General features: G+C 40.6%; 2 protein-coding genes across 2 annotated transcripts; both read right to left on the bottom strand.

Annotated features, from left to right (window-relative positions):
• Positions 1-9,599: 9,599 nt before the first annotated feature.
• LOC114360035 (uncharacterized) lies at positions 9,600-13,041 on the bottom strand. The gene is made up of 2 exons (XM_028314590.1): positions 12,812-13,041; positions 9,600-12,769 (listed from the first exon to the last, which is right to left on the bottom strand). Exons 1-2 carry the CDS (start codon positions 12,962-12,964, stop codon positions 12,350-12,352), a joined length of 573 nt encoding a protein of 190 aa, XP_028170391.1. The 5' UTR covers positions 12,965-13,041; the 3' UTR covers positions 9,600-12,349.
• On the bottom strand, positions 10,124-19,167 carry Syx6 (syntaxin 6). The gene is made up of 6 exons (XM_028314589.1): positions 18,682-19,167; positions 18,036-18,205; positions 17,019-17,113; positions 16,169-16,461; positions 15,167-15,261; positions 10,124-14,048 (listed from the first exon to the last, which is right to left on the bottom strand). The coding sequence occupies exons 1-6, from the start codon at positions 18,714-18,716 to the stop codon at positions 13,972-13,974; spliced, it is 765 nt and encodes a 254-aa protein (XP_028170390.1). The 5' UTR covers positions 18,717-19,167; the 3' UTR covers positions 10,124-13,971.
• Between the last annotated feature and the right edge of the window lie 14 nt (positions 19,168-19,181).

Here is a 19,181-nt window from a genome sequence, read left to right as displayed (position 1 = left end):
TTACAATATTTTAATAACTAATAAATTATACGTGGTAAGTAGAGATCAGTACATCAATAAATAAATAAGGGCCTCGTATTTTTGTTGTCTGTTTGTCTGTGTGACTGTATGCATGTCTGTATATGTGACTGTGTGTGTATCTGTTTGTAAGATAAATTTAATCTGAAGTTTGACTTAAAAGTTGTATAACAAAAATACGAGGCCCTCTGGCCTAAATAAAAAATACATTTTTGTTGAGGGACTGATAATCAGTTAGAGTTCTTTTTTATTGAGGTACTGATAATCCGTTTTTTGCTTCTTCAGCATTTCAGAATGCCACCAGTGTCACCCTTAAAACCAATTGCGTAGAATCTTGTAACTTAGTAGGTGGCGTAATCGGTAAAATTTTATCTTGTATTTAAGTAGGTACCTATTTATATTATGTTATTACTATTTATCTATGAAAATAAGACAAAATATATGTTTTATAAACACTTAAGAGTCATTTACAGTAGTAAAGTTTGAAAAAATTATTGCTGTGAAGTACAGAATCACTTTCGTGGCATCAAAAAATTCAAAACGTTAAAGCTTCCAAACGAGACTCACTATTTGCCTGATTTACTGAGAATACAATCTTCACATCAAGCGCTACAATTTTTGTTTACAAAAAGTTGAAATAAGTTAGAAATAAAATTCGCCACGAAGGTGACGATGAGAACCGTGGCGATGAGAAATAGCCGCCTACGACTTATGACAAAGGACTAACTTCATATAGACATTATTGTACCTGCCTATACAAAGCCTCATGAAGTACTAGGGAATCTGAAAAGTTCGAACGACTGAATTCAGTCAGTCATAACAAGGACGGTCATGTGATTGGTATCTTCGAATCGGTAACCCAAAAATCACCAGACCATTCTGGGGTGTATCGCCCCGGGTGCCGGGACATTTGCAGCTCCGCCTCAGGCAGGCTAGTGGCTTGCTCACGAGCGGCCCTCTTCGGCTTCAAGAGAACCCCCAATCCCCTCCTCCAGTTATTTTTTATAGAAGTTTTCCAGTTGTTTTTGTACAACAGGACCCCCATCCGCCGTAGCGAGTTACGGTATGCACCATGCCGCTGCTCAGTCAGCTCTGCTGATCAGAAAAGTACCGAGAGCGGCCCTCCAAAGAATGGGCCCGGGAAAACGCCCCGCCAGCCCTCATCTGTGGGAGTTTTTAAAGATGTCCCCTGCATCGTGGCCCGGGCAAATGCCTCGACGGCCCCGGCCCACTCAATTGTGGGTTACGGGTTGCCCGACTAGCCCGAGAGACCTGCCGCGCAGGTGAGAAGCTAGTAAGAATACAAGAAATTGTATCATCGGTGAGTCGTGGTTAAACGCACCGCACTCCGTAGTTAAACCCTCATCCCTCATAAAAATAATTTTGAACGCGCGGCCACCGAGCCGACCTATAAGTGATCAATCACTGCCACGCGACAACGTATTAGTTGTGTTACTAACAGGACGGTCAAGTTACAGATGTAGCGCCGGCGATTCGAGCGTGTCCAGAGATTTATGTGTGACTGGCAGCTGCGGAACACGACCACGAAATTGATAGCGGCGATCAATCCGGGAGCCTCGATGCAGCGCTCACAAAGTAATTTGTGTTCAAAGTATCGTGTGTTGGAGCCCTAACAATTTTATAAAAGTGGAATCGTAAATGACCAAATAAGTAAATAGACCTAGTATTCCTCTATAAAACTCGAATGTAACATAAAACAAAGAACTCTACTCTGGCAACCAGAAGCTTTATGAGAAGTTTTTATCATGTTATTAATTTCAAAGTGCAATGCAGAAAACTTTCAAACGTTGGTAACTTTTAAACGGAACTTTTCTGAGTGAACAACATGTCTAAATAGAACTTCCTCGCTGAGGCTTTCATGCATGTTTGTGATGTTTGAAAACTCATTATGCACTTTATTTGATGGCGCGGGCGGCAGGTGGAGTTGGTTGGCCTGAACTGCAAAAGTGAATAAAGTTATACTTAAATTAACTTGTAGTTAGCATACGTAATAGCCGAGAGTAATACCTAAATAAAATATAAATCCTTCCTCATTTTTATCTTTTTCTTATTTAGATATTCAGCACAAAGCCGTTGCCGGAGTTTGTATTGTTAGATTAGACCATTGGTGACATGCGTCCATCTTATGAGCTCGTTCCACTTCGCAAAGCATTCCACTGGAAACCCTATTACCTATTTCCCACCGGCCCGCTCCGCGCTCATCCATTTGCTTCCCGCCGTACCGTACCACGCTATTTTTCGGCTCGCCTCACTCTGATTAGATTAGATGTTCGCAATCACACGTGCGGCAGTAGCTCGTCCCGAGCTAAACGTACGTAATCCGAAGCCTAATGAATCTAATCATAATATTGGATTAACTAGGAGGCTGCGCCCTGATCGGCTGCGATTACGGCTGGCAGGCGAATCAATTAACGCGCCGAGCTGATCGCACCTCGGCCGTCGCCTGCGTGTCCACGAGTCGAGGCCTCTTGAGGACACAAAAGTCCAACTCTCACTCAAGTATCCTACTAATACCTACACAGAAATTACAATACGTACGCAAAATAAATTAAAAAATCACGGTGGTTTTAAAATTCAACTGATGAGCGCTCATTAGTAGTCTAGTACAGTCCATACACCAGCTGAGCGGAATTCTATGGTTTATTTTGCCGTTAATTGCGATAACATTTTTATTTAGAGATACTACTTAAATAGTTTTTTTTATAAAAGCGCTAGTAAATGCCTAGTTAAAAAAAAACACAGTGTTACTTCTTAAAGCGACAATAATTATCTCCGTTTATATTAGGCAAACAAACTGACAGCCTTCGATTTTGAGAATGCGTGGTCTTGCCCCTTCAGAGATACAATTAACACCGTATCGGTGTCGGTGATAACTGACACAAATCAAAAAGCGTCATTTTGAAAACTCTGGTTTACTCCGGAAACTTCTCTCATTGTGGTCGAAGCCCTTAGCACACACTTCAGGGAGGAGCCTCAAAGACTGATGGTATCTAGCCGGCATTTAAAAACCGAAAAACGAAAGTCCTGAAAAATGCATTTAAATTTTCCAGTAAGGAGGCGGGCCTGCTGCTCCTACGTTGCTAGAATGGCGGTCTATGTCCTGCGCCTGCCTGCGGGCGTCAGTTGTCACTCCTGCCGATATCAGCCAGCTGCATGCGAAATGCTGCTCGGAAACAGAGCTTTATTTGTACCTCAGGCAGATGTCATAATTGTCAATAGAAAACTGTTTCACGGCTTAGATTATTGTAAGTACTTATTTTTGATACCGTATTGAAAATTGAAAAATATTGAAACAAAATGTTGGGGAAATCCTCTCTTTCTTGGCGCTTTTAAAAAAGCTGTATAGAGAAATCCGCTTGATAACTATTACAATCTTCACCGCTTCATAACTATTACAATAATTGATTAGGTAGGTACCTAACTAGGTAATAGAATTTAGTAATTACCTACTGAATTATCATTTACTTGAAGTGTCATACTAAAAGTATAGACAATGTAAGATCGAGAAACTTGTGATTCCTATCTTTGCGAGAAAATCAAAATGTGATCGATAACTAGATTCATTCATAAGATTCTCCTTGAATCAGTACTTGTGTAGCAAAATATTGAAACTTGGACATCAATAGGAAGTCGGATATTTTCGCTTGAATATCCAAAGAATTCGGTCCCTTGTAAAAGCCGGGACCTCAGGAATGCGGCGCTCGCTCGGCGCCGCTCGCTCGTCGAGAGCCCTGGAGACGCGGCTTGGGAAACGCGACATTCGCGCTTCGAGCTCCCCGTAGCTATCTTGGAAGCGAATACCAAATATAAACGAAACTCTTAACGCTCGTGAGAATACGTGTGACTTGTGAGGTGCGCTCCATGGGGCGGACAGCACGTAGATGCATACCCTACTCTTATGTAGGTGCATAACGAGATACCTGTATAAATATACATGTGTCGTATGTAGTTATGTGCACGCAACTTAGAGGTAGGGAGAGAGTAGGCTACCTATAACTTGTAGTCAAAAAACTTCGATGATTCCACGACGTTCCATGGACGTTCCAATGTAACAATCATTGATTTAAAATATGTACGAGTAGATTACTCACTTTTGTACAAATACTTTTGTGTCAGGTAATTTTGCAAGTTTGAATACTCTAGTTTGATTGCCTACTTAATGCTGGACAATAACAACGCGCGTGTATCAACCCGCTCGGCCGATAAGGAAGATGATTGCTCCGGAGCCTGCGCCGCACAATAGGCCTGCCTTAATTAAACCCACCAGGTGCACACGCGGCTGCAGCTAAGGGATGCTAGATTACATGTCCTTTGTGCCTGCGTCCTTTGAAATACGCCCTGAAAAGACATGATTAAATTAAATCACTTTAAAAAAAAACCGACTTCAAATGCGTGAACACAAATAATACCTATTCAACAAAAAAATAATCGTTCAAATTGGTTCATAATCGGCGGAGATATTGCGTATAAAAAAGTTCATCCCCAATTTTCCACCCTTGGGGGTGAAATATTTTCTTCAAATTCGCATGAAACCACCCTTTTAATAATACCTATTCAACAAAAAAATTATTGTTCAAATTGGTTTATAATCGGCGGAGATATTGCGTATAAAAAAGTTCATCCCCAATTTTCCACCTTTAGGGGTTGTTTTTTTATTATTAAATTTAAATAGGACCACCCTTGAGGTATTACCTATACGCCGAAAATAGATTTGTTCAAATCGGTTCATAATTGGCGGAGTTATCGCGTAACAAACATAGAAAAAAAAACATACGGGTCGAATTGAGAACCTCCTGCTTTTTTTGAAGTCGGTTGAAAAGCGATCGAGATCAGAAAACAATATTTATCAATCAGAAATATTCTGCATGCAAACCTATATTATTACCTACTAAATGACGATCAGAATAATCTTCTGGTTATGCAGATGAGAAAGACAAAGAACTAAGAAAGTCAACATGTACCTACGAGTAGGTAACAGAAGAAAAATCTCCGACAAAATGCAGCTAGCTTTTACCCGTTTGAAAAACTTTGTCAAAGCATTTTCTAAGATTTTATGTATTTCTAAATATAAACTGTAACAATATTGAGCAACATTGTGATATTTATTTTCAGTCGTATTTGCATTTCTTGGCATCGGCAAAATAAATATTTACTCTGCTCCCGGCTGACATGATCGGATTTCAATCCCAGACCTCCGAGAAAGTTCTAGTGTTTTCTTACGGTTCTAGCTGTGGACGTTTGTTCCCAAAGTGTTGTGTGCCTCGACCTTCAATGTTACGAATCGTCACATCGTAAATCTATAAAAATTATGAAATATAATAATACATATAATTAATGTGCTCGTAAGTATGAAAGAGAAACAGCATTGCATTATCATAGAGATCAAACGAAGATTCAGTAAAATACAATTTATCTTATTAGAATTGGTATGATTCTTGAATAGTCAATAATTATATTATCAAATCCCAAGTTCAAGATAACCAAGATAACCACAGCTGGCCAGTGGACACCGTTAAGAGAATCTTACACACCCATAATATAGAGTAAATAGCTACTTAATAAGTGTCGCCGAGAAAAATCACGATAAAAATACATCAAAAGAGAAAAGCGGAAAAAGCTTGGGAACCCGGCTGTATCGGAGCACGTCGGTAGAAGGCATTATTAGCGCAGCATTACATTGTATTCCTCGATAATAATTCCTCCCTAAGGTTGCGGCTACAGACATGCTGAGCTTCTTTGGAATTTGTGTTGTCAATTTCTTGCTTTTTTACTCTAGCATACCTACTTATTTCACCGGGGAAGGCAATCATAAATTAAAATCAGTCGTCAGAAGTGCAAAACGAATGAAAGGATGTAAAAAAAACATCCACATAGAAATATGACTGAATGCCACAGTCACCAAAAATCACTTGTACTTACCTACCTAAGTACCTACACCAGAATGTGGATGCACCCATAATGGAAGCTGCAGGGTGCATGGATGATTTTGTGACTGAATAAAAGCATACTAAATTTATTATAATACCTACATACATTAATGGTGGCCATTTCTAAGTAAAGAGCTTAGAAAATGTTTTCACGCTACCCGGCCCGCAGCCCCGCGGCTAAGTGGCGCGATGGCGTAGTGCTCGCTCACCTGAGCTCCAGCTCGCCCGTCTGCCGGGAATAATAAAATGTCGTCTAACCAACTATAAAAGGGTTCGCGCCGAAGATATTATTATGTACTGACGCAGAAAATTAGATCTGCATGCACGTTGTATGGAAATTTAATTTTTCTCTCGCATGTAAAATGATGTTATTAATGTAACTCGTGTTCACGGCGAACCGCAGTTTGAGCATGTGAAAAAGTTTTTTTTTTTTAAAGAATATTAGCAATTTAACCCCGTTAACCCCCGTGGTAAGCTAAATATGCTTGTTATGAGTGGGTTGTTCACCAAGATAGTCAAGCAGCGGCGGGGATCGAACCGCGTTCCTCGTATCACGAGTCAGCCATTTTGACACTTTCACCGTTTCGGCTATCGTCGCTTCTGAATTACATGGTCGTTGGGTACAATAATGATAGATCGCCCGGTGCTTTGTCCTGCTGGAAGGCTCTTCTGGAAGGACTGGTCTTTTGTTCTAAACGTCCTGCCAGAAGATTATCGCAAGTCCTGCCCGCAGTACGCAATTTGTACGTGTTTGCTTGCTGGTCCTTCCAGCAGTACGGTGACCTTCAAATTTGAACTCATCCTCACCAGAAGTAGTAAACACTTGGTTAGTGTTTATTAAATAAAAAGTCATGTCGTAGAATCATTTTGTTTAACCAGTATTTTACTTTTCTTAATATATTATAAACTTGTTTATCTTCTTTCAACTTAACTAATAGGAACTATAATAAGGAACTTTAAATTAATTACTTTGGTACGTCACTTTGTATTAGAAATTACACCTATCACTTACAAATACACTACAAATTAAAAACAAAAACAAGAAATAAATTATAAATGTTTGATTAGGCTGGAATACTTCACATTCATTATAATATTATCGCCAAAATGTTGCCGACTCCACGCCCGGCGCGTCAAAATGTGTCGCGCGAGCGCGAACGCGCTGCCCCCGTGTATACTCGTGCGCCATCGGGCTCCGACTAACGGTTTGTCGCGTTTTTCGATCTTGGGCACTATTGGGTGAAAGAGAGAGAAACACTCTATTTTTTCGTGTAAATTTGAAATTTGTACAATGTATACTTACGAAACTGTGATCTTTTAATTTTGCGTCCTACCGGAAGTACTTTAAGTCCTGCTGGCAGGACTCCGGGCGATCTATCAATAACACAACCACCACACAGCACAGGTACGACCAGGAAAACGTTTAAGTAGCAATTGATACAACAATCAGGCACTACTAGGAAAACGTTTAGCAATTGATGCAACACTGTTGCAATGCGGGGTGCTAACAAGGAAGACTTACCAATTGACATTCTATTGAATAATGACCTTATTTGTATGCAGTGCGCAGGAGTGTCGCGGCAGAGGTGATGGCCAAGGCCAATGTAAAATAGATAATTGGTTTGCAGTTGCACTTGGGGCTCGGGCCCCAATATGATTAGGCGTGCGTGCTTGTATAGTGATACGCTAGGATCGGTCCTAGCGTAGGTACTACTCGACTGTACCTTTCGAAGTGTGATGAATACAATATGCATGTCACATTATTTTTTCTATTGCTCGTGATTTTTTCAGGCACGCCTACTCAACGTGAAAAGTTCTAAACATACAGAAAACGCTTTATTTGGAAAAAAAAAATCAAACTTATTAAATATTAAACATTTAATTACTGACAGATAAGTATGTTCATAATTTACCAAAGTAAATCAAACGTTGAACGATCTATGAAAGCGTCCATGACAATGAAATAAACTTTTCCTCTTCATTTTGCAACGATCATTATTTTCCCGGCAAACCTTTTAAATTTTGATAGCTTTTCAATGAGTTTTAAGAGTAAAAATATTTGTATAATTCCGGTGGTGTTCACTATCAGTAATGCCGGCTAATGAGGCAGGGACTCGGAGGCATTGAGTGCCGGAGTTCTTAGGCACTCACTTTGCATATTTTATCCGGACAAAAAGGAACAAGATATTTTCAGTGTTCTTAGTTCTTACAGCCATTCAGAGAGATTGGGATTCATAAGCTTTGAGATGGTTTAGTAACTTTACTTGTAGGTAGGTAAGTAGGTACTGCTCATTAACTGTACAGAAATAAAAGTTTCAAAAAGCATTACACAATATTACGTTGTTTCTACAAACATCACATCGTGATTCGTAGAAGTACCAGTCAATGTACCGGCTGAAATCACAATACGGAAGGACTTCTTGACGCGGGAAAGTGAAGAGTCATGATAACAGTTTTGATGAAAATTTGGGTTTACCGATTGTTAATGGGTATTTTAGCCAATAAGTATTCGTGAACGTTCATGAGTGTATCACATCATGAAAGATTTATAAAAAATACAAAATATTTTTCTGCAGAATTAATACTCGACAGCTGAAACCTATCTTCAATTTTTCTCCTAAGTTATCGAAGTAAGTATCAAGGAAAAAGTATTAGTGCTTGTTAGTCTTCTTTCTGCTTTTTTTTTAATGTACCCGGTGGTTTTCAGGGCCCTGACTCTTTATTTAAAAGCAGTTAGTTTCGGCCACCCACCTCAAAACGGTAAAGATAAGACTACATTGGCTGTAATAGCAAAGGCAGCCTTTTTAACACGCTTTCATTAGGTCTTCGTGTAGGTATGTAACTATGTAATGGAATATAAGAATCTGAATTACACTCACTTCTAATTCTTGTATCATCATGAAACTTGGCAATTGTAGAGTTTGGGTTCATTGGGTTTGTCTTTTCAAGCACTTTAGCGTGTTTTTAGTTTTTTAAATAAACTATTAATTTATTATTTTACATCGTAGCGTAGTTTCAGTGGTTTCAGGCATACAGCGCCATCTGTTGTCAGAGGTGTAAACTACGTGCGGAAGTGACGTGCTCGTTACCCATTTGGACTACGCTACGGCAGACAGAGCAGACTGTACCTTTTGTTGTTAGCACTTCTTTCAGCGTTCTAGAATATTTAGATCTACCTACAATGTCGACGTAAACATTCTGGATAGTAAATAAGGAATTAAAAAGTAGCAAAACTATCAACTAACTCTTACACAATTACGTTGCTATCATAACTACCTACAACATGCACTATTCCGATTTTTAACTAAGCAATAACAAAGTTTCAGGAAACTCCGTCCAGTGCGAGGAGTGCCTAACAAACATCCAATAAATAGGTACTATACGCTCACGAACTTTCGAGTTTATAATATTACCTACTCGTAGCGTAGTTACTAGTTAGGTATGTACCTACTTAACGTTTGCAACCTGAATCAATTTTATTAATATTCAGCAAATTTTAAAGTTAAAAGAAGAAGAAATGTGGATGTAAACTATTGATAGTAAAAATAAAAACACATGTCACCGGTTTTAACCTTTTATTGAACATTTCAAAACTGGATAATGTTGTATAATTTTAACTAACATTTATTAAGCCTCTCCACTAGAGCCGGCCTCGGGTCGAGCTGCCTCAGCCTGAGGCACGACCCGTCGCCAAATTTCGTCGTTGCGGACCGAGCCAGATTTAGTCGATTTTAGTTCGCTCAGTGGAGACGGCATACGCACGTCAGGTGCTAAAGAAGTTTTGCTCTAAACTGGAGGATCGCGTCGCGCCACCTCGATTCGCAATGTACCTCGACCCTCTGCCTCTAGCCTCGTATCCGCTTGAGCAGCCTCAGTCTCCCTAGAGGCTGCTCGGCCTGAGGCTGATCAAGTGGATACGAGGCTCACACGTCGCGCATCCGACTCGAGGCCAGATGGATTGCAAAACAACAACAAATATGGCGACCGCGGGCCATCCACTGTCCTGCGACATAATTATCTTATTATACGTTATTATTATTTATAAATATTCATTTATTGTTTTATACAATCATTCTTTTTTTAAGGTTTGCTTGTTAATACATATTTATTAAAATACGCAACTTAGAAGTCGGCGCTAACAGAATTTGGGAATTTTCTCAACAAGACAATGTGTCAAGGCGAAACCACATAACAGGTGAACAAATTATCATAAAATATTGTGGCTTTTCATTGCAAAACTATTTTTACACATAGGTTACTGTCAGAATTGCTGTTTCAGTGCAGCAAGATAGCTTCAAGAGGTACTAATAAATAAACATTTGCAGATATAATAGCACTTTCCCAAAAGTTTATCCCGATTAGTTGACCACATTCTATTAGCGTCGCCTTCAATGGCCTCTCTGCCTATTGTAGATGGCGCCGCGGCGCCTGGTGCACACAGATTTGCATGTAATGAGGGCTTTCGCGATTGAAAAATCCGCCAGATGGCAATACGTAGACGTGAGGTCCAAATGCTGCATGATTGGTTATTTGTGACATGACATTGACAGATATGTCAAAATCCACCAATCATGCAGCATTTGGACCTCGCGTCTACGTATTGCCATCTGGCGGATTTTTCAATCGCGAAAACCCTCATTGGAAATATACATTTCATATAAAACATAATCTTAACTATAAAAAATAATATTGCGTGTTTACGACTTATTCTAGGTATTACATGTTATACGTTTGGTACATTGTACGGTCGACAGCACATTAAGGTAAACACTGTGACGTCATACGGTTACAATAGATGCTATTACTATAATATTATCTGCTTTCATGTGCTGTCGAATGTACATAAATATTAAGACAACAATGGAGAAGCAATCACAGGAAGAAAAAACAACTATTTACTAATAAATAAAGTTAATTGGTAATAATAATTTAAGCTATCTATAAAGCCTAGATATGACAAATAAATAAATTGACATTTATTTATATAACGTAGGCTTTACTAATCATTGAAGTCAGTAGGTCAGTTCAGATCGCTAATCATTTACAGGACATCGAGCGCGATGTCTAGGCCTCTATCCTCAGCCATGAAGTATTTAAACTATTTAACTATAATAAGAGCCTAAAAGTATGTGTGTAGAGATGGTCATAGTAATTAATTTAAATAACTTTGCAGTGACACTATCAGTGTTAGGCCAATCACAGTTGCTATTTGGCTCGGTACTATTTTCTTCTTAGGAATGACTAGTGATTAGTTTTATTGCTGAATATAAATAGGGTCCTATTTTAATATTACAGTCCCATTTTAATTTTATTCAGCTAATTATACTAAAAAAAACTAACAGCTAGCTTAACAAAGTGACAGGTTCAAAATTCATTTTACAGATTTGGATTAAAAAATAGACTCTATTAGGCTAATTTTATGAATAAATCATTCTAATAAAATCAATGATTATACCTAAGACATAATATTGTATGTTAGGAAGGCATGCTATGAACCACGTCACGACGGCCCTTGAAGTTCAACACAAAGTTTGTCATGACCTTAGTTGTTACGACCCATTCGATACAAGAAGAGGAATCCAGAAGGTACTCGTACATTTAAGTTAGTGTCGATTGGTAAAGATACTCGGTATATTTAAACTGCACTATTGATCCCTAATGGCGAGCAGTCCTAACGATCACAACATAGTCACAGCCTATTACTGGAGGCTGCGGGCCCCTCGGGAAGCGGCGTCGCAGGTTCTATGCCTGTCTATTACATTTACCAATGCAGCGGCGTGAACTCGACACTCCCTCGTAACTTTGCGTAATTACATGTTATGATTACTCGCACGAGTCGCCACAACGCCGCACAGTTTTTATTGATAACACAGACTAACAAAAATCAACAGTCAAAAAACTAATAAATAAACCGTACACCTATTACCTATTGAAGACCGTTCCAGTTCTATTGTCTACGAAGTTTACGCGCTATGGAGAAGTGTTTTATACAAGAATAAATATTTAGACCGCAGTACGCACTCCGAGATGTCGTTGCCACAACTCTTTATTAATAAAAAAAGTGACGACACAGTTATCATTAAGAAAGGGTTCAATTTAGTGCCCCAGCTAGCACCTAGCGCTGCTTCAGACTCAGACCTAAACTTTGGCAATTTTTATGGACTACCATGGTGTTTTGATAACACATCTAATAATTTTTGGAAAAAAGTAATTTGTTATGTTACAAACAAATAGCACAGCTGCAAGACTCGAAGACTTGGTGGGGCATGGCTTGTCGTGCATCGTGTCGCCCTATCAATAAAATCTAATTTGGGTAACCCACTGATGATGATGATGATGATGATCCATCCGACCGATTTCGGCCATGGAGACCACTCCGACTCCTAGCTGTCTTGGCGGCGCTGGTGTGCCCGAAGATGGCTTACGTAGCCTATTTTCGCGGCAAAATCCCTCGCGCATTGAGGGCATCTGAGCACGCCGCCAACATAGTTATAGTGAATGGCGGCAGATGGACGAGCCTTCAAGTCATCGCGCTTCGCGTCGAGTTCGGTCGTACGCTGCTCCTCGAACTCGTGGACTTGCCTCTTCACAATCTCCCGCCATTCTGGACGCTGTGCTGCCAAACCTTCCCACTGAGAGGGCTCAATGTTGCATCTTTTCATGTGCCGCTTCTGTACATCTTTGTACCTGAGGAGTTGACCGCCATGTTTCCGCTTACCCTCCTCAAGTTCAGAGTAGAAGATGCGCTTCGCCACTCTCTCCTCCGTCATACGTGATACGTGACCACACCATCGAAGTTGGCGACGCATTATATAGGCCTCAATGCCACCCACATGGGCTCGTCGTAGCACCTCGGTATTGCGCACTCGATCAGACCATCTGATCTTCATGATGGTGCGAAGGCATTTGAGGTGGAAACGATCCAGTGTGCGTATATGGTGGCGATACACGCACCACGCCTCGGAAGAGTACAGTAGGTTTGGCAGCACAACCGCCATGTTTAAATATTTTGTAGCCAGCTTTAGGTCATGCGAGCAGAAAACCTTGGAACGCAGCTTCCCAAATGCTGCAGCTGCAGCACTGATCCTGCTGCTGATCTCGGCATCAAGGTCACACTTGGATGTTATAGTACTCCCAGATATCGGAACTTATCCACCAAGCATAATGCTTAGACTCGTGGTCATTTGTGTCCAAAGACATCACTTCTGTCTTCTTGACACTTATCTTCAGGCCGAACTTGCAGCATGCCTGGTAAAAGACGGACATCAGCTGTTGCAGGCCTTCTGAGGATTCTGCTAGAAAGCACAAATCATCAGCATACATGATCTCAGTGATCAGTGCATATGAGACTTCTCCTCGAATCGGTGGAACGGAAAACCGCTACGACTGGAAGAGAGGTCAGATGATGTGTCTGGCCGATGGTAACTATGCGCCCTCTACCATCGCCCTAGGCCATCCACTTTGCCTTGCTGAATCGTCGAGTCCTCCAAGCCCATTTGCATATCTGCGGTGGGTTGCTTTCCTCGCCAAATCAGACTTTATGCGCTTTGCGGGAAGGATCCGCATAAAACTTGTACATCGAGATGGCAAGCCTCTCATCCAGGTTTAGCCCGTGAGCCGACATCCGAATCATAAATTCTTTGAATCCTCCTCAAGTACTTCTCTTCTTAAACTTGCCGATCAGCTTGCGCTTGTTTCTCTCGTGCTTCTAGAACCTCGAGAAACCAGGAAAATAACGATTTTCTTCCGCTTGTATTTGTAACGGTTTCTTGCATTTTAATGACGGAAAATTTGGACGAGATCAAAAGAAAATTAAAGACGTAAATTAAAGGGTAACCCACTATGCCTCACTTCAATACATACATATTTTTAAGGGTTAACGTGTATTTTCTCAACGCTACCCTCACGCTACGAGTCTCAAAATAAACTACATTGCGTTGGGTACATCATCTCGGAGTGGCGCGGCTCAGGACACTTAGCTACGGGTTCCTTACGAGTTAGGTGTTCAAATTATAACGAACAGTATTAGAATAACCACTAGAAGACCTATCAGGATCAGGATGGCCAGCCACTGGCGTCGGTCTGAAACAACACAAGTTAAGGTTAATAAAACAGGATTTTTGTGTACTATACAGGGTGTCTTGTAATGAGTAATCACCTTGTGCTATTATAGTACGGTCTATTCTACTTTGATGACCTGGATTAGATCAAAGTGGACTTATTTCGCCTGGTGTCCATTTTGATCAACTGGGTGATTAAAGTGAATAGACCGACCGTACAGGTAATTTGCAATTCGCACTGCAGTTAAAGTTTCACGCTGTAAAGGCATTATATGTTTAAAAAGATATTTTTTGTTATAGTATTAAGAATTTTAACACAAATAAGGTAAATCGGTAAATAATATGCAGTCGGTTTGATTTCCCTGATTACACATGCAGTTTGAAGCATGCGTCCGTGCCGCTCGTTTATAATTCAGCCGGCCTTGGGAGTGCCACTCGCACCTTTCCCGCGCCTATTTTAGTAATACCACAGAATAATAATAAGTACTACGTACAGAAGTTTTACTTCGCGAAGGTATTTAAAAAAATGTATGCTCAATGTCATTAACAATATGGTGTAATTTAGCCTGTCTCAAGAGTCAAGCACCATTTTGTTGACAAACGTCAGTGATCGGCACTGCGCCGAAGCTATAGGGCTGACTTCGGTAAAATGATGTGACGTGACGTGCCAAACTGCGAAAAATGGCGGAGGAAATACATGATTTAGCATGAATTATCATGAATAATATTAACTACTTATTTAGCTCTCAGTGTCTTGAGGCAACTTAAAAAAGGACATTCTGTGTTTTTATTATTATTTAGGCAGTTAAATATTGCACAGTATTTAGTACACCATTTTCTTTATTTTCTTCCATCATACACAAGAATACGCGTGCGTGATTCAATGTTCGCTCGTATGTGAGGCCTTGTCGAATAGTATCCTGTAGGTAGGCCATCGTGCGTGTTTTGTTTTCGATGTAAACTCGCGGAGATGAACAGGCCTGGTAATACTGTATTGATTGCAGCCGGAGACGCCACTCTTCGTGATTTAGAGGCAGCGAGGTGCATTCAGGATGCGAGTTTGCTTACAACGTTTCAATAATTTGCCTAACTGGTGAAGTCGAAGCTGGGATTGTTCTGGCTTATTTAGGTAAGACTCACCATTGTTCATGTGCAGCACCTTGGCCACCTTCTTTATCGTGGAGTCCAACTTGGAGTCGGCGTTCTCCAGCTCCGTGTTCAGGTCATCCAGCATGCTGTAAACGAGTTAGCGTAATCATGAACCATTTAACTAGATTCTTCTTATCAAGTAAGAAACTTCTTCGAAGTCTCTCCTATTTCCGGTAGGTCTCAGTTGCTCGGGTAAGGGCTCGTTCCCACGGTAATCCAGTTTTGGACTGGTCGTGTGAACCGAACGTGTGTTTGAAGGAATCAATTTGAAAACTGACGAACCTTTTCATACCGTGACTGTACATAAAATTATAGTTGGTTGACTGACATCAGACTTTTTGGGAAGTCATAAAATATGAAGATTTCTCGCAGGACAACCAAGAGTAGCATGAGTGGAAGAGTCACTAAGGGCGTTGTTATTGTATTTGCAATATTGCGCTATTGGGTATTTGCCACCACTCTGGTCTTAAACTTTATCAATGTTAAATTACCTGTAAAATAAGATTTTTGGTTGCATTGTAATTGATAAAAGTAGTTTAATTGAGTTGACAAAATAGTGACGTCACTGGCTAGTATTGCCATTATAACATCTATGGGAGAGTCTTGACAGTTTTAAAAATTACATCAATAGGGATGTTTCCTGGGTAAAAAAGCAAGAGTTTTAATTAGTCCGTCAGCTTATGAAAAATTACTCAACACGTATTTTTCACTTTTTAAAACTAATGAAAATGTAAAGAGATAAAGCGTGCCAAAGTTCTAAAGTAAAGGCCCGTGACGTCAATGAGTGCGTAAAAGTGCAGCACTTTGTTACGTCGCGCGGAACTTCAACGCATTATAATTTTGTAATTATTTGTTTGATTGACAATTTTAATATACGTGTCCAATATTTTTTTATATTAAAATTAACGGACTAAAAATTTTTTTTTAGGAAAGTTGCCTATTGATTGCTGGGTGGCAAACACCCTATTGTATGGAGGGGCACGGGGCACTCACACGGCCTGGTCGTCGAGCTCGCTGCCGATCTGCTTGGAGAGCGTCTTGAGCGAGCCCACGGAGTGGCTGATGACCTGCAGCTGGTCGTCCTGCGCGCCCAGCATGCGGCGCTGTGCGGCCAGCAGCTCGAGCCGCGGGCTGTCCTGCGAGGCCAGCTTGGAGTACTGGCTGTACTTGGGCGTGCTGGTCCACGAGCCGGCGAAGGGCGGCGGGCTCTCGTCGCCCAGCAGCGGCTCGCGCGCCGTGCCGTCGCTGTCGCGGTTCCGATTCAGGCTCATCTTCGTCTTCATCACCTGCGGACGTCACGACACGTCGTTGAGTAAACTCATTCAAACCACCCAGGTGCGATTGTGGTCAAATACCTGCCTTGTTATGCATAAAAAACTGGAAATCAGTTTATCCCTCTTCCCATTCAGATGTACCTTATCACAAATAGGCAACTAGGGCAGTTTTCTGTTGAAGTTCCTATATTTTAGCACAACTATTATTACAATTTATGTTATGCCCTGCGTGCCCAAACAACTGCACGCAGGAAGATTTAATGAAGGCTGCTGACACCGCCATTCTTGTGGCGGAGTTTTGGGCCGACGCTGTGTAGGATTGTTGTCGACACGACAAGAAGAAGAAGAATTTATGATATCAAAGTGTTCGGTTTAACGATAGGACTAACTACAATTACTTATTTTTATCAGATTCTAAACGTTAATTGCTATTAAAATCAAGTCACGGTACAGGCCCCGCCCAGCTTCGCCTACATATCGCCCACACTAATGAGAGTGCCAATTTTGTCACAAAATATAAAAATCTACTGAAAGGAAATTTAACTGGGGAAAATACATATTTTTCTTACCTTCACCTCCTGCTTAGTAGCTTCTATGAAAGTCCTCCTGTCGCAAATTTCTTTATTGTCGATTTTAAACTTCGATGAGTTTTTTTCTACAATGCTTGTGACAGTGTTAAGGAATTATTGTAATCTCAAAGCTGACATTTATTTTATGCAAAATAAATAAGTATTGAAAAATGTTTGATTTATCACTGGAACATACACAGTATGCGTTATTAAAGTTATTTTTAATACTAATACTAACTTAATTTTTTCCAGTTGTGGTGATTATGCAAAAACAAAACACCAAAGTAAAAACTTAAGTTTACTGAAGAATTTGTAATAAATAAGTCATATTGTAGGTTAATACAAGATCAAGACTACAGTGCTGGTGAAAAGCTGAGGAACAAATCTGCGGGCGTTTCCCGCAGCACTGAAGAAGAGGATATCAAGTAGTTTTATTTACTTGCTTGCTTAAATGTTTTGTATGTTTGAATTTGAATTGCTGCCTGCATGTTATGTGTTTAATTAAATACTTAGTTGTATATTGGATACATTATTCTATGCTGCATGCTGCATGACTACACCCAGTAGATTTTTTTTTAAAGATTATAGTAATTTAATTGGTGCAATAATAAAATGCTGTTAGCCCTCGTACTGTATGTTTGTGTCATGAGTGAGCTCACCACAATAGTCAAGCGGTGACAGGGACCGAACATGCGTTCCCCAGATCACGAGTTGGCCAGTTCGAACCCTTCACCATTCGGCTATCGTGGCTTCAGATATAACAAAATCAGATCATCATACTATGAAATAAAGGAATAATAATGATGAGTTGTTTTATGTCATGAAATCATCATGTAAACGTTTACACAGCTGTAGTATCAAATGATCTTACTTAAAACATATCATACATAACATGAAATTATTAAGAAATAAATAAAATTTCGCAATAGCAGCAGAGGCTGAATACAAAGTAACAATGTAAAAGCTAAACACTAGTAGTAACTTTATGTGAACGTGAGTTTAAACATAAAAGGATATTGATGGTGTCCTCGAGGTCCTCCAAGTCCCACTCGATGCTGCGCAGCGCATTCCTCAGCTCCGTGGAGGTCCACTCCACCTCGGGGCTGGTGGGCGCGACGGGCGCCTTGGAGATCTCCTGCCAGCGCAGGTACAGGCCCCTGGTCTTGTTTAATGCTTTGAACACCTCACTGTTCACATAAACACATGTCATTGGCTAATCTCTCTCATCACCATCGAGATGAAATGGAAAGACAACTTGAGTTTTATGAATATTTTCTTTACAATCATAATTATTTAATCAGTTTATTTCTTCATGATAGAAATAATAATAAAAATATCCAATACAATGGTAGTGAAACAAGTAAGTTTCAAAATAATCAATATGAAAATGTTTACATTTGAGTGGCCACACACTAATCACAATGCATCATAGCTATAATATTTTGTTTGTCTTTTAACTCCACCTACTTTCAAGGCCTTATTGTATTGTGCTTCATTATTGGAATAAATAGAGCAAACAAATACTCTAGGTATTATCAAAATTGTTAGCCTAAATGCAAAGGGGATGAAAAAGTTGAATCATGTGTGGTCCAGGCGATGCGCCGCCATGGCGGCCGAGCGAGCGGCTGCAGCGCAGTCTCGCGGCCGCGCGCCGTGCACTTACTCTTTGACGACGTAGAATGGGTCCTCTAAAGTCATGACAATGAATGGCAGCGTCCCGGCTGAACCGCACTCATGTGACGGAGGGTGTAACCACGGCCGCGGACAATCTCCACTTATGCATGGAGATATAAACACAGGTGGCTCCCGGCTATCCCTGGCCTGTCCCACAAAATATCGACAACATGATACATACCACTGTATAGGCCGACGGGCCGCTCGATGAATGCCGAATATTCTCTATCCTTTGCTCTCTCGCCACAACGCAAACTCAGAAGGCTGGGACTCGAGCCGAAGTCGATCTGCGCAACCGCGTAGCGCGCAATAGCTCACTTGTAGAACCGATGCGACGCCAAACGAGCATCAACGCGGTGTAACCCACACAGCAGCCACGTTTACAAACACATCCACCCCTCCTCGCCTCCCAAAACCCTACTTTCTCAAATTCTCACCCCCTGACTGCTGGCTCAGCAATTCTATCTAATGTCAATGTCAGCTGTTGTG

This window comes from Ostrinia furnacalis, unplaced genomic scaffold (assembly GCF_004193835.3).
Source record: "Ostrinia furnacalis isolate ACB-3 unplaced genomic scaffold, ASM419383v2 OfSCF4804, whole genome shotgun sequence".
NCBI classification, from domain to species: Eukaryota; Metazoa; Arthropoda; class Insecta; order Lepidoptera; family Crambidae; genus Ostrinia; species Ostrinia furnacalis.
Note: the sequence above shows the minus strand (reverse complement) of the source record. Positions and strands in the feature narration are given on the sequence as shown.